This window comes from Salvelinus namaycush, chromosome 4 (assembly GCF_016432855.1).
Source record: "Salvelinus namaycush isolate Seneca chromosome 4, SaNama_1.0, whole genome shotgun sequence".
NCBI lineage: Eukaryota > Metazoa > Chordata > Actinopteri > Salmoniformes > Salmonidae > Salvelinus > Salvelinus namaycush.
In genome coordinates this window covers 429,986-446,163 of record NC_052310.1, presented here as the reverse complement: position 1 = coordinate 446,163, position 16,178 = coordinate 429,986, and the positions used below count along the sequence as shown (strand labels likewise).

The following is a 16,178-nucleotide window of genomic DNA, read 5'->3' as shown; positions in this document are numbered from 1 at the left end:
CAGAACATGGTGATAGAGGGGATACTGTGTGTGGTTGTGTTACATAACATGGTGATAGAGGGGATACTGTGTGTGGTTGTGTTACGGAACAAGGTGATAGAGGGGATACTGTGTGTGGTTGTGTTACAGAACATGGTGATAGAGGGGATACTGTGTGTGGTTGTGTTACATAACATGGTGATAGAGGGGATACTGTGTGTGGTTGTGTTACGGAACAAGGTGATAGAGGGGATACTGTGTGTGGTTGTGTTACAGAACATGGTGATAGAGTGGATACTGTGTGTGGTTGTGTTACAGAACAAGGTGATAGAGGGGATACTGTGTGTGGTTGTGTTACAGAACAAGGTGATAGAGGGGATGCTGTGTGTGGTTGTGTTACGGAACAAGGTGATAGAGGGGATACTGTGTGTGGTTGTGTAACAGAACAAGGTGATAGAGTGGATACTGTGTGTGGTTGTGTTACGGAACAAGGTGATAGAGGGGATACTGTGTGTGGTTGTGTAACAGAACAAGGTGATAGAGTGGATACTGTGTGTGGTTGTGTTACAGAACAAGGTGATAGAGTGGATACTGTGTGGTTGTGTTACAGAACAAGGTGATAGAGGGGATACTGTGTGTGGTTGTGTTACAGAACAAGGTGATAGAGGGGATACTGTGTGTGGTTGTGTTACATAACATGGTGATAGAGGGGATACTGTGTGTGGTTGTGTTACAGAACAAGGTGATAGAGTGGATACTGTGTGTGGTTGTGTTACAGAACATGGTGATAGAGGGGATACTGTGTGTGGTTGTGTTACAGAACAAGGTGATAGAGGGGATACTGTGTGTGGTTGTGTTACATAACATGGTGATAGAGGGGATACTGTGTGTGGTTGTGTTACAGAACAAGGTGATAGAGGGGATACTGTGTGTGGTTGTGTTACATAACATGGTGATAGAGGGGATACTGTGTGTGGTTGTGTTACAGAACAAGGTGATAGAGTGGATACTGTGTGTGGTTGTGTTACAGAACATGGTGATAGAGTGGATACTGTGTGTGGTTGTGTTACAGAACAAGGTGATAGAGTGGATACTGTGTGTGGTTGTGTTACAGAACATGGTGATAGAGTGGATACTGTGTGTGGTTGTGTTACAGAACATGGTGATAGAGGGGATACTGTGTGTGGTTGTGTTACAGAACATGGTGATAGAGGGGATACTGTGTGGTGGTTGTGTTACAGAACATGGTGATAGAGTGGATGCTGTGTGTGGTTGTGTTACAGAACAAGGTGATAGAGGGGATACTGTGTGTGGTTGTGTTACAGAACAAGGTGATAGAGTGGATACTGTGTGTGGTTGTGTTACAGAACAAGGTGATAGAGTGGATACTGTGTGTGGTTGTGTTACAGAACATGGTGATAGAGGGGATACTGTGTGTGGTTGTGTTACAGAACAAGGTGATAGAGGGGATACTGTGTGTGGTTGTGTTACAGAACAAGGTGATAGAGTGGATACTGTGTGTGGTTGTGTTACAGAACATGGTGATAGAGGGGATACTGTGTGTGGTTGTGTTACGGAACATGGTGATAGAGTGGATACTGTGTGTGGTTGTGTTACGGAACATGGTGATAGAGGGGATACTCTGTGTGGTTGTGTTACAGAACAAGGTGATAGAGGGGATACTGTGTGTGGTTGTGTTACAGAACAAGGTGATAGAGTGGATACTGTGTGTGGTTGTGTTACAGAACAAGGTGATAGAGGGGATACTGTGTGTGGTTGTGTTACGGAACATGGTGATAGAGGGGATACTGTGTGTGGTTGTGTTACATAACATGGTGATAGAGTGGATACTGTGTGTGGTTGTGTTACAGAACAAGGTGATAGAGGGGATACTGTGTGTGGTTGTGTTACGGAACAAGGTGATAGAGTGGATACTGTGTGTGGTTGTGTTACAGAACAAGGTGATAGAGTGGATACTGTGTGTGGTTGTGTTACAGAACAAGGTGATAGAGGGGATACTCTGTGTGGTTGTGTTACAGAACAAGGTGATAGAGGGGATACTCTGTGTGGTTGTGTTACAGAACATGGTGATAGAGGGGATACTGTGTGTGGTTGTGTTACAGAACATGGTGATAGAGGGGATACTGTGTGTGGTTGTGTTACAGAACAAGGTGATAGAGTGGATACTGTGTGTGGTTGTGTTACAGAACAAGGTGATAGAGGGGATACTGTGTGTGGTTGTGTTACAGAACATGGTGATAGAGGGGATACTGTGTGTGGTTGTGTTACAGAACAAGGTGATAGAGGGGATACTGTGTGTGGTTGTGTTACAGAACAAGGTGATAGAGTGGATACTGTGTGTGGTTGTGTTACAGAACATGGTGATAGAGGGGATACTGTGTGTGGTTGTGTTACGGAACATGGTGATAGAGGGGATACTCTGTGTGGTTGTGTTACAGAACAAGGTGATAGAGGGGATACTCTGTGTGGTTGTGTTACAGAACATGGTGATAGAGGGGATACTGTGTGTGGTTGTGTTACAGAACATGGTGATAGAGGGGATACTGTGTGTGGTTGTGTTACAGAACAAGGTGATAGAGTGGATACTGTGTGTGGTTGTGTTACAGAACAAGGTGATAGAGGGGATACTGTTATGCTGATGAATGAGGACCCAAAAGCGACTTAACAGAAACAGAGTCTTTATTCCAGTCTATAACAAAAACGATAATCCTGGATATAATCTCAGGTAAAGTCAACCAGGAAAACTGAAATCCTCTAGGCAGTAGAGGGGAACAACTGGATACGCGACCACAGACTGCAGGTCGCTTCGGGAAGGCGCAGGCCGTAGCTGATATAGATACCTGCTCACACGCAGCATCTGAAGAAGGCGGAAACACGACAGGGCGGAACAAGGACACAGAACAGCAAACATCAAACAATGATCCGACAAGGACAGAAGCGGAAAACAGAGGAAGAAATAGGGACTCTAATCAGAGGGCAAAATAGGGGACAGGTGTGAAAGAGTAAATGAGGTAGTTAGGAGAATGAGGAACAGCTGGGAGCAGGAACGGAACGATAGAGAGAGAGAGCGAGAGAGGGAGAGAGGGAGGGGGAGAGAGAGGGATAGAAAGAGGGAAAGAACCTAATAAGACCAGCAGAGGGAAACGAATAGAAGGGGAAGCACAGGGACAAGACATGATAATCAATGACAAAACATGACAGTACCCCCCCACTCACCGAGCGCCTCCTGGCGCACTCGAGGAGGAACCCTGGCGGCAACGGAGGAAATCATCAATCAACGAACGGTCCAGCACGTCCCGAGATGGAACCCAACTCCTCTCCTCAGGACCGTAACCCTCCCAATCCACTAAGTACTGGTGACCACGTCCCCGAGAACGCATGTCCATGATCTTCCGTACCTTGTAAATAGGTGCGCCCTCGACAAGGACGGGGGGGGGGGGGGGGAAGACGAACGGGGGCGCGAAGAAAAGGCTTGACACAGGAGACATGGAAGACAGGGTGGACGCGACGAAGATGTCGCGGAAGAAGCAGTCGCACAGCGACAGGATTGACGACCTGAGAGACACGGAACGGACCAATGAACCGCGGAGTCAACTTGCGAGAAGCTGTCGTAAGGGGAAGGTTACGAGTGGAAAGCCACACTCTCTGACCGCGACAATACCTAGGACTCTTAATCCTACGTTTATTGGCGGCTCTCACAGTCTGCGCCCTGTAACGGCAAAGTGCAGACCTGACCCTCCTCCAGGTGCGCTCACAACGTTGGACAAAAGCCTGAGCGGAGGGAACGCTGGACTCGGCGAGCTGGGACGAGAACAGAGGAGGCTGGTACCCAAGACTACTCTGAAACGGAGATAGCCCGGTAGCAGACGAAGGAAGCGAGTTGTGAGCGTATTCTGCCCAGGGGAGCTGTTCCGCCCAAGACGCAGGGTTTCGAAAAGAAAGGCTGCGTAATATGCGACCAATCGTCTGATTGGCCCTTTCTGCTTGACCGTTAGACTGGGGATGAAAACCGGAAGAGAGACTAACGGAAGCACCAATCAAACGACAGAACTCCCTCCAAAACTGTGACGTGAATTGCGGGCCTCTGTCTGAAACGGCGTCTAACGGGAGGCCATGAATTCTGAACACATTCTCAATGATGATTTGTGCCGTCTCCTTAGCGGAAGGAAGCTTAGCGAGAGGAATGAAATGTGCCGCCTTAGAGAACCTATCGACAACCGTAAGAATCACAGTCTTCCCCGCAGACGAAGGCAGACCGGTAATAAAGTCTAAGGCGATGTGAGACCATGGTCGAGAAGGAATGGGAAGCGGTCTGAGACGACCAGCAGGAGGAGAGTTACCTGACTTAGTCTGCGCGCAGTCCGAACAAGCAGCCACGAAACGGCGCGTGTCACGCTCCTGAGTAGGCCACCAAAACCGCTGGCGAATAGAAGCAAGCGTACCCCGAACGCCGGGGTGGCCAGCTAACTTGGCAGAGTGAGCCCACTGAAGAACAGCCAGACGAGTAGAGACAGGAACGAAAAGAAGGTTACTAGGACAAGCGCGCGGCGACGCAGTGTGAGTGAGTGCTTGCTTTACCTGTCTCTCAATTCCCCAGACAGTCAACCCGACAACACGCCCTTCAGGGAGAATCCCCTCGGGGTCGGTAGAAGCCACAGAAGAACTAAAGAGACGGGATAAGGCATCAGGCTTGGTGTTCTTATTTCCCGGGCGATAAGAAATCACGAACTCGAAACGAGCGAAAAACAACGCCCAACGAGCTTGACGTGCATTGAGTCGTTTGGCAGAACGGATGTACTCAAGGTTCTTATGGTCAGTCCAAACGACAAAAGGAACGGTCGCCCCCTCCAACCACTGTCGCCATTCGCCTAGGGCTAAGCGGATGGCGAGCAGTTCGCGGTTACCCACATCATAGTTGCGTTCCGATGGCGACAGGCGATGAGAAAAATAAGCGCAAGGATGGACCTTATCGTCAGACTGGAAGCGCTGGGACAGAATGGCTCCCACGCCCACCTCTGAAGCGTCAACCTCGACAATGAATTGTTTAGTGACGTCAGGAGTAACAAGGATAGGAGCGGATGTAAAACGCTTCTTGAGGAGATCAAAAGCTCCCTGGGCGGCACCGGACCACTTAAAGCACGTCTTGACAGAAGTAAGAGCTGTGAGAGGGGCAGCCACTTGACCGAAATTACGAATGAAACGCCGATAGAAATTAGCGAAACCGAGAAAGCGCTGCAACTCGACACGTGACTTAGGAACGGGCCAATCGCTGACAGCCTGGACCTTAGCGGGATCCATCTGAATGCCTTCAGCGGAAATAACAGAACCGAGAAATGTGACAGAGGAGACATGAAAGGCGCACTTCTCAGCCTTCACGTAGAGACAATTCTCTAAAAGGCGCTGGAGTACACGTCGAACGTGCTGAACATGAATCTCGAGTGACGGTGAAAAAATCAGGATATCGTCAAGGTAAACGAAAACAAAGATGTTCAGCATGTCTCTCAGTACATCATTAACTAATGCCTGAAAGACAGCTGGAGCATTAGCAAGACCGAACGGCAGAACCCGGTATTCAAAATGCCCTAACGGAGTGTTAAACGCCGTTTTCCACTCGTCCCCCTCTCTGATGCGCACGAGATGGTAAGCGTTACGAAGGTCCAACTTAGTAAAGAACCTGGCTCCCTGCAGAATCTCGAAGGCTGACGACATAAGGGGAAGCGGATAACGATTCTTAACCGTTATGTCATTCAGCCCTCGATAATCCACGCAGGGGCGCAGAGTACCGTCCTTCTTCTTAACAAAAAAAAAACCCCGCTCCGGCGGGAGAGGAAGAAGGCACCACGGTACCGGCGTCGAGAGAAACAGACAGATAATCCTCGAGAGCCTTACGTTCGGGAGCCGACAGAGAGTATAGTCTACCCCGAGGGGGAGTGGTCCCCGGAAGGAGATCAATACAACAATCATACGACCGGTGAGGAGGAAGGGAGTTGGCTCTGGACCGACTGAAGACCGTGCGCAGATCATGATATTCCTCCGGCACTCCTGTCAAATCACCAGGTTCCTCCTGAGAAGAGGGGACAGAAGAAACAGGAGGGATAGCAGACATTAAACACTTCACATGACAAGAAACATTCCAGGATAGGATAGAATTACTAGACCAATTAATAGAAGGATTATGAGATACTAGCCAGGGATGACCCAAAACAACAGGTGTAAAAGGTGAACGAAAAATCAAAAAGGAAATGGTCTCACTGTGGTTACCAGATACAGTGAGGGTTAAAGGTAGTGTCTCACATCTGATACTGGGGAGAAGACTACCATCTAAGGCGAACATGGGCGTGGGCTCCCCTAACTGTCTGAGAGGAATGTCATGTTTCCGAGCCCATGCTTCGTCCATAAAACAACCCTCAGCCCCAGAGTCTATCAAGGCACTGCAGGAAGCAGCCGAACCGGTCCAGCGTAGATGGACCGACAAGGTAGTACAGGATCTGGATGGAGAGACCTGAGTAGTAGCGCTCACCAGTAGCCCTCCGCTTACTGATAAGCTCTGGCTTTTACTGGACATGAAATGACAAAATGTCCAGCAGAACCGCAATAGAGGCAAAGGCGGTTGGTGATTCTCCGTTCCCTCTCCTTAGTCGAAATGCGAATACCTCCCAGCTGCATGGACTCAGTCTCTGAGCCGGTGGGAGGAGATGGTTGAGATGCGGAGAGGGGAAACACCGTTAACGCGAGCTCTCTTCCACGAGCTCGGTGACGAAGATCTACCCGTCGTTCTATGCGGATGGCGAGTGCAATCAAAGAGTCCACGCTGGAAGGAACCTCCCGGGAGAGAATCTCATCCTTAACCTCAGCGTGGAGTCCCTCCAGAAAACGAGCGAGCAACGCCGGCTCGTTCCAGTCACTGGAGGCAGCAAGAGTGCGAAACTCTATAGAGTAATCCGTTATGGATCGATCACCTTGACATAGGGAAGCCAGGGCCCTGGAAGCCTCCTTCCCAAAAACTGAACGATCAAAAACCCGTATCATCTCCTCTTTAAAGTTCTGATAATCGTTAGTACACTCAGCCCTTGCCTCCCAGATAGCTGTGCCCCACTCCCGAGCCCGACCAGTAAGGAGTGATATGACGTAGGCGATCCGAGCTCTCTCTCTTGAGTATGTGTTGGGCTGGAGAGAGAACACAATATCACACTGGGTGAGAAAGGAGCGGCACTCAGTGGGCTGCCCAGAGTAACAAGGTGGGTTATTAACCCTAGGTTCCGGAGACTCGGAAGACCAGGAAGTAGCTGGTGGCACGAGACGAAGACTCTGAAACTGTCCTGAGAGGTCGGAGACCTGAGCGGCCAGGGTCTCAACGGCATGACGAGCAGCAGACAATTCCTGCTCGTGTCTGCCGAGCATTGCTCCCTGGATTTCGACGGCAGTGTTGCGAGAATCCGTAGTCGCTGGGTCCATTCGAGGTCGGATCATTCTGTTATGCTGATGAATGAGGACCCAAAAGCGACTTAACAGAAACAGAGTCTTTATTCCAGTCTATAACAAAAACGATAATCCTGGATATAATCTCAGGTAAAGTCAACCAGGAAAACTGAAATCCTCTAGGCAGTAGAGGGGAACAACTGGATACGCGACCACAGACTGCAGGTCGCTTCGGGAAGGCGCAGGCCGTAGCTGATATAGATACCTGCTCACACGCAGCATCTGAAGAAGGCGGAAACACGACAGGGCGGAACAAGGACACAGAACAGCAAACATCAAACAATGATCCGACAAGGACAGAAGCGGAAAACAGAGGAAGAAATAGGGACTCTAATCAGAGGGCAAAATAGGGGACAGGTGTGAAAGAGTAAATGAGGTAGTTAGGAGAATGAGGAACAGCTGGGAGCAGGAACGGAACGATAGAGAGAGAGAGCGAGAGAGGGAGAGAGGGAGGGGGAGAGAGAGGGATAGAAAGAGGGAAAGAACCTAATAAGACCAGCAGAGGGAAACGAATAGAAGGGGAAGCACAGGGACAAGACATGATAATCAATGACAAAACATGACAGATACTGTGTGTGGTTGTGTTACAGAACAAGGTGATAGAGGGGATACTGTGTGTGGTTGTGTTACAGAACATGGTGATAGAGGGGATACTGTGTGTGGTTGTGTTACAGAACAAGGTGATAGAGTGGATACTGTGTGTGGTTGTGTTACAGAACATGGTGATAGAGTGGATACTGTGTGTGGTTGTGTTACAGAACATGGTGATAGAGGGGATGCTGTGTGTGGTTGTGTAACAGAACAAGGTGATAGAGTGGATACTGTGTGTGGTTGTGTTACAGAACAAGGTGATAGAGGGGATACTGTGTGTGGTTGTGTTACATAACATGGTGATAGAGTGGATACTGTGTGTGGTTGTGTTACATAACATGGTGATAGAGGGGATACTGTGTGTGGTTGTGTTACAGAACAAGGTGATAGAGTGGATACTGTGTGTGGTTGTGTTACAGAACATGGTGATAGAGTGGATACTGTGTGTGGTTGTGTTACAGAACAAGGTGATAGAGGGGATACTGTGTGTGGTTGTGTTACATAACATGGTGATAGAGGGGATACTGTGTGTGGTTGTGTTACAGAACATGGTGATAGAGTGGATACTGTGTGTGGTTGTGTTACAGAACAAGGTGATAGAGGGGATACTGTGTGTGGTTGTGTTACAGAACAAGGTGATAGAGTGGATACTGTGTGTGGTTGTGTTACAGAACAAGGTGATAGAGTGGATACTGTGTGTGGTTGTGTTACAGAACAAGGTGATAGAGTGGATACTGTGTGTGGTTGTGTTACAGAACATGGTGATAGAGGGGATACTGTGTGTGGTTGTGTTACAGAACAAGGTGATAGAGTGGATACTGTGTGTGGTTGTGTTACAGAACAAGGTGATAGAGTGGATACTGTGTGTGGTTGTGTTACAGAACAAGGTGATAGAGGGGATACTGTGTGTGGTTGTGTTACAGAACAAGGTGATAGAGGGGATACTGTGTGTGGTTGTGTTACAGAACAAGGTGATAGAGTGGATACTGTGTGTGGTTGTGTTACAGAACATGGTGATAGAGTGGATACTGTGTGTGGTTGTGTTACAGAACAAGGTGATAGAGGGGATACTGTGTGTGGTTGTGTTACAGAACAAGGTGATAGAGTGGATACTGTGTGTGGTTGTGTTACAGACCAAGGTGATAGAGGGGATACTGTGTGTGGTTGTGTTACAGAACAAGGTGATAGAGTGGATACTGTGTGTGGTTGTGTTACAGAACATGGTGATAGAGTGGATACTGTATGTGGTTGTGTTACAGAACAAGGTGATAGAGTGGATACTGTGTGTGGTTGTGTTACAGAACAAGGTGATAGAGTGGATACTGTGTGTGGTTGTGTTACAGAACAAGGTGATAGAGTGGATACTCTGTGTGGTTGTGTTACAGAACAAGGTGATAGAGGGGATACTGTGTGTGGTTGTGTTACAGAACAAGGTGATAGAGTGGATACTGTGTGTGGTTGTGTTACAGAACAAGGTGATAGAGTGGATACTGTGTGTGGTTGTGTTACAGAACAAGGTGATAGAGTGGATACTGTGTGTGGTTGTGTTACAGAACAAGGTGATAGAGGGGATACTGTGTGTGGTTGTGTTACAGAACAAGGTGATAGAGTGGATACTGTGTGTGGTTGTGTTACAGAACAAGGTGATAGAGTGGATACTGTGTGTGGTTGTGTTACAGAACAAGGTGATAGAGGGGATACTGTGTGTGGTTGTGTTACAGAACAAGGTGATAGAGGGGATACTGTGTGTGGTTGTGTTACAGAACAAGGTGATAGAGGGGATACTGTGTGTGGTTGTGTTACAGAACATGGTGATAGAGGGGATACTGTGTGTGGTTGTGTTACAGAACAAGGTGATAGAGTGGATACTGTGTGTGGTTGTGTTACAGAACATGGTGATAGAGTGGATACTGTGTGTGGTTGTGTTACAGAACAAGGTGATAGAGTGGATACTGTGTGTGGTTGTGTTACAGAACAAGGTGATAGAGGGGATACTGTGTGGTGGTTGTGTTACAGAACAAGGTGATAGAGTGGATACTCTGTGTGGTTGTGTTACAGAACATGGTGATAGAGTGGATACTCTGTGTGGTTGTGTTACAGAACATGGTGATAGAGTGGATACTGTGTGTGGTTGTGTTACAGAACAAGGTGATAGAGTGGATACTGTGTGTGGTTGTGTTACAGAACAAGGTGATAGAGTGGATACTGTGTGTGGTTGTGTTACAGAACAAGGTGATAGAGTGGATACTGTGTGGTGGTTGTGTTACAGAACATGGTGATAGAGTGGATACTGTGTGTGGTTGTGTTACAGAACAAGGTGATAGAGTGGATACTGTGTGGTGGTTGTGTTACAGAACATGGTGATAGAGTGGATACTGTGTGTGGTTGTGTTACAGAACATGGTGATAGAGGGGATGCTGTGTGTGGTTGTGTTACAGAACATGGTGATAGAGTGGATACTGTGTGTGGTTGTGTTACAGAACAAGGTGATAGAGTGGATACTGTGTGTGGTTGTGTTACAGAACAAGGTGATAGAGTGGATACTGTGTGTGGTTGTGTTACAGAACAAGGTGATAGAGTGGATACTGTTTGTGGTTGTGTTACAGAACAAGGTGATAGAGGGGATACTGTGTGTGGTTGTGTTACAGAACAAGGTGATAGAGTGGATACTGTGTGTGGTTGTGTTACAGAACAAGGTGATAGAGTGGATACTGTGTGTGGTTGTGTTACAGAACATGGTGATAGAGGGGATACTCTGTGTGGTTGTGTTACAGAACAAGGTGATAGAGGGGATACTCTGTGTGGTTGTGTTACAGAACAAGGTGATAGAGTGGATACTGTGTGTGGTTGTGTTACAGAACAAGGTGATAGAGTGGATACTGTGTGGTGGTTGTGTTACAGAACAAGGTGATAGAGTGGATACTGTGTGTGGTTGTGTTACAGAACAAGGTGATAGAGTGGATACTGTGTGTGGTTGTGTTACAGAACAAGGTGATAGAGTGGATACTGTGTGTGGTTGTGTTACAGAACATGGTGATAGAGTGGATACTCTGTGTGGTTGTGTTACAGAACAAGGTGATAGAGTGGATACTGTGTGTGGTTGTGTTACAGAACATGGTGATAGAGGGGATACTGTGTGTGGTTGTGTTACAGAACATGGTGATAGAGGGGATACTGTGTGTGGTTGTGTTACAGAACATGGTGATAGAGTGGATACTGTGTGTGGTTGTGTTACAGAACAAGGTGATAGAGGGGATACTGTGTGTGGTTGTGTTACAGAACAAGGTGATAGAGTGGATACTGTGTGTGGTTGTGTTACAGAACAAGGTGATAGAGGGGATACTGTGTGTGGTTGTGTTACAGAACAAGGTGATAGAGTGGATACTGTGTGTGGTTGTGTTACAGAACATGGTGATAGAGTGGATACTGTGTGTGGTTGTGTTACAGAACATGGTGATAGAGTGGATACTGTGTGTGGTTGTGTTACAGACCAAGGTGATAGAGTGGATACTGTGTGTGGTTGTGTTACAGAACATGGTGATAGAGTGGATGCTGTGTGTGGTTGTGTTACAGAACATGGTGATAGAGGGGATACTGTGTGTGGTTGTGTTACATAACATGGTGATAGAGGGGATACTGTGTGTGGTTGTGTTACAGAACAAGGTGATAGAGTGGATACTGTGTGTGGTTGTGTTACACAACATGGTGATAGAGTGGATACTGTGTGTGGTTGTGTTACAGAACATGGTGATAGAGGGGATACTGTGTGGTGGTTGTGTTACAGAACAAGGTGATAGAGTGGATACTCTGTGTGGTTGTGTTACAGAACATGGTGATAGAGTGGATACTCTGTGTGGTTGTGTTACAGAACATGGTGATAGAGTGGATACTGTGTGTGGTTGTGTTACAGAACAAGGTGATAGAGTGGATACTGTGTGTGGTTGTGTTACAGAACAAGGTGATAGAGTGGATACTGTGTGTGGTTGTGTTACAGAACAAGGTGATAGAGTGGATACTGTGTGGTGGTTGTGTTACAGAACATGGTGATAGAGTGGATACTGTGTGTGGTTGTGTTACAGAACAAGGTGATAGAGTGGATACTGTGTGGTGGTTGTGTTACAGAACATGGTGATAGAGTGGATACTGTGTGTGGTTGTGTTACAGAACATGGTGATAGAGGGGATGCTGTGTGTGGTTGTGTTACAGAACATGGTGATAGAGTGGATACTGTGTGTGGTTGTGTTACAGAACAAGGTGATAGAGTGGATACTGTGTGTGGTTGTGTTACAGAACAAGGTGATAGAGTGGATACTGTGTGTGGTTGTGTTACAGAACAAGGTGATAGAGTGGATACTGTTTGTGGTTGTGTTACAGAACAAGGTGATAGAGGGGATACTGTGTGTGGTTGTGTTACAGAACAAGGTGATAGAGTGGATACTGTGTGTGGTTGTGTTACAGAACAAGGTGATAGAGTGGATACTGTGTGTGGTTGTGTTACAGAACATGGTGATAGAGGGGATACTCTGTGTGGTTGTGTTACAGAACAAGGTGATAGAGGGGATACTCTGTGTGGTTGTGTTACAGAACAAGGTGATAGAGTGGATACTGTGTGTGGTTGTGTTACAGAACAAGGTGATAGAGTGGATACTGTGTGGTGGTTGTGTTACAGAACAAGGTGATAGAGTGGATACTGTGTGTGGTTGTGTTACAGAACAAGGTGATAGAGTGGATACTGTGTGTGGTTGTGTTACAGAACAAGGTGATAGAGTGGATACTGTGTGTGGTTGTGTTACAGAACATGGTGATAGAGTGGATACTCTGTGTGGTTGTGTTACAGAACAAGGTGATAGAGTGGATACTGTGTGTGGTTGTGTTACAGAACATGGTGATAGAGTGGATACTGTGTGTGGTTGTGTTACAGAACATGGTGATAGAGGGGATACTGTGTGTGGTTGTGTTACAGAACATGGTGATAGAGTGGATACTGTGTGTGGTTGTGTTACAGAACAAGGTGATAGAGGGGATACTGTGTGTGGTTGTGTTACAGAACAAGGTGATAGAGTGGATACTGTGTGTGGTTGTGTTACAGAACAAGGTGATAGAGGGGATACTGTGTGTGGTTGTGTTACAGAACAAGGTGATAGAGTGGATACTGTGTGTGGTTGTGTTACAGAACATGGTGATAGAGTGGATACTGTGTGTGGTTGTGTTACAGAACATGGTGATAGAGTGGATACTGTGTGTGGTTGTGTTACAGACCAAGGTGATAGAGTGGATACTGTGTGTGGTTGTGTTACAGAACATGGTGATAGAGTGGATGCTGTGTGTGGTTGTGTTACAGAACATGGTGATAGAGGGGATACTGTGTGTGGTTGTGTTACATAACATGGTGATAGAGGGGATACTGTGTGTGGTTGTGTTACAGAACAAGGTGATAGAGTGGATACTGTGTGTGGTTGTGTTACACAACATGGTGATAGAGTGGATACTGTGTGTGGTTGTGTTACAGAACATGGTGATAGAGGGGATACTGTGTGTGGTTGTGTTACAGAACAAGGTGATAGAGTGGATACTCTGTGTGGTTGTGTTACAGAACAAGGTGATAGAGGGGATACTGTGTGTGGTTGTGTTACAGAACAAGGTGATAGAGGGGATACTGTGTGTGGTTGTGTTACAGAACAAGGTGATAGAGTGGATACTCTGTGTGGTTGTGTTACAGAACAAGGTGATAGAGGGGATACTGTGTGTGGTTGTGTTACAGAACAAGGTGATAGAGTGGATACTGTGTGTGGTTGTGTTACAGACCAAGGTGATAGAGTGGATACTGTGTGTGGTTGTGTTACAGAACAAGGTGATAGAGGGGATACTGTGTGTGGTTGTGTTACAGAACAAGGTGATAGAGTGGATACTGTGTGTGGTTGTGTTACAGAACATGGTGATAGAGTGGATACTGTGTGTGGTTGTGTTACAGAACAAGGTGATAGAGGGGATACTGTGTGTGGTTGTGTTACAGAACATGGTGATAGAGTGGATACTGTGTGTGGTTGTGTTACAGAACAAGGTGATAGAGGGGATACTGTGTGTGGTTGTGTTACAGAACATGGTGATAGAGGGGATACTGTGTGTGGTTGTGTTACAGAACATGGTGATAGAGGGGATGCTGTGTGTGGTTGTGTTACAGAACAAGGTGATAGAGTGGATACTCTGTGTGGTTGTGTTACAGAACATGGTGATAGAGTGGATACTGTGTGTGGTTGTGTTACAGAACATGGTGATAGAGTGGATACTGTGTGTGGTTGTGTTACAGAACAAGGTGATAGAGTGGATACTGTGTGTGGTTGTGTTACAGAACATGGTGATAGAGTGGATACTCTGTGTGGTTGTGTTACAGAACAAGGTGATAGAGTGGATACTGTGTGTGGTTGTGTTACAGAACAAGGTGATAGAGTGGATACTGTGTGTGGTTGTGTTACAGAACATGGTGATAGAGGGGATACTGTGTGTGGTTGTGTTACAGAACAAGGTGATAGAGTGGATACTCTGTGTGGTTGTGTTACAGAACAAGGTGATAGAGTGGATACTGTGTGTGGTTGTGTTACAGAACAAGGTGATAGAGTGGATACTGTGTGTGGTTGTGTTACAGACCAAGGTGATAGAGTGGATACTGTGTGTGGTTGTGTTACAGAACAAGGTGATAGAGGGGATACTGTGTGTGGTTGTGTTACAGAACAAGGTGATAGAGTGGATACTGTGTGTGGTTGTGTTACAGAACATGGTGATAGAGTGGATACTGTGTGTGGTTGTGTTACAGAACAAGGTGATAGAGGGGATACTGTGTGTGGTTGTGTTACAGAACATGGTGATAGAGTGGATACTGTGTGTGGTTGTGTTACAGAACAAGGTGATAGAGGGGATACTGTGTGTGGTTGTGTTACAGAACATGGTGATAGAGGGGATACTGTGTGTGGTTGTGTTACAGAACAAGGTGATAGAGTGGATACTCTGTGTGGTTGTGTTACAGAACAAGGTGATAGAGGGGATACTGTGTGTGGTTGTGTTACAGAACAAGGTGATAGAGTGGATACTGTGTGTGGTTGTGTTACAGACCAAGGTGATAGAGTGGATACTGTGTGTGGTTGTGTTACAGAACAAGGTGATAGAGGGGATACTGTGTGTGGTTGTGTTACAGAACAAGGTGATAGAGTGGATACTGTGTGTGGTTGTGTTACAGAACATGGTGATAGAGTGGATACTGTGTGTGGTTGTGTTACAGAACAAGGTGATAGAGGGGATACTGTGTGTGGTTGTGTTACAGAACATGGTGATAGAGTGGATACTGTGTGTGGTTGTGTTACAGAACAAGGTGATAGAGGGGATACTGTGTGTGGTTGTGTTACAGAACATGGTGATAGAGGGGATACTGTGTGTGGTTGTGTTACAGAACATGGTGATAGAGGGGATGCTGTGTGCCAACCCAGAGGACAGACCAGATGCCACGCAGCTGAAGACAAAACTGAATGAGTGTTCTAGTGTTCTGACCAGAGATCGCAACTACCATCAAGACAACAGAACAGTCTAAAGACAGTCAGTGGAATTCATAAAGGGTTTCAGAATAGTATTCAGTGTGATGTAAAATGCACAACTGATTCTAGATCAGTTCTCTACTCTGAGAGCCATGAATGCAGGCCCTGAACATCCAACAAAACAAATCAAATCAAAATGTACTTGTCACATGTGCCGAATACAGGTGTAGACCTTACCGTGAAATGCTTACTTAACCAACAATGCATTTCAAGCAAGTTAAGAAAATATTTCCCAAATAGACTGAAGTAAATAATAAGAAAAAGTAACACGATAAAATAACAATAACGAGGCTATATACAGGGGTTACGGGTACCGAGTCAATGTGGAGGCTATATACAGGAGGAACCGGTACTGAGTCAATGTGCGGGGTTACAGGTTAGTCGAGGTAATTTGTACATGTAGGTAGGGGTAAAGTGACTATGCATAGATAAACAACAGAGCTATCTGAATTTCAACTGTATTTCATAGACTTTTAATGTGTCATAAATCATGTGTTTTGACTGGATCTGTCTTTAAATAGTATA

The 16,178-nt window shown here is 46.4% G+C and overlaps 1 protein-coding gene across 2 annotated transcripts in view; it reads left to right on the top strand.

Moving 5' to 3' along the window:
- Positions 1-16,159, top strand: part of LOC120046048 (interferon-induced, double-stranded RNA-activated protein kinase-like) — a 53,345-nt gene extending 37,186 nt beyond the window's left edge. For both annotated transcript variants that reach the window (XM_038990962.1, XM_038990961.1), the window contains exon 20: positions 15,512-16,159. In XM_038990962.1, coding sequence (XP_038846890.1) covers positions 15,512-15,649 — 138 coding nt within the window. In that variant the 3' untranslated portion in view covers positions 15,650-16,159. The remainder of the gene's footprint in view (positions 1-15,511) is intronic.
- The last annotated feature ends 19 nt before the right edge of the window (positions 16,160-16,178 follow it).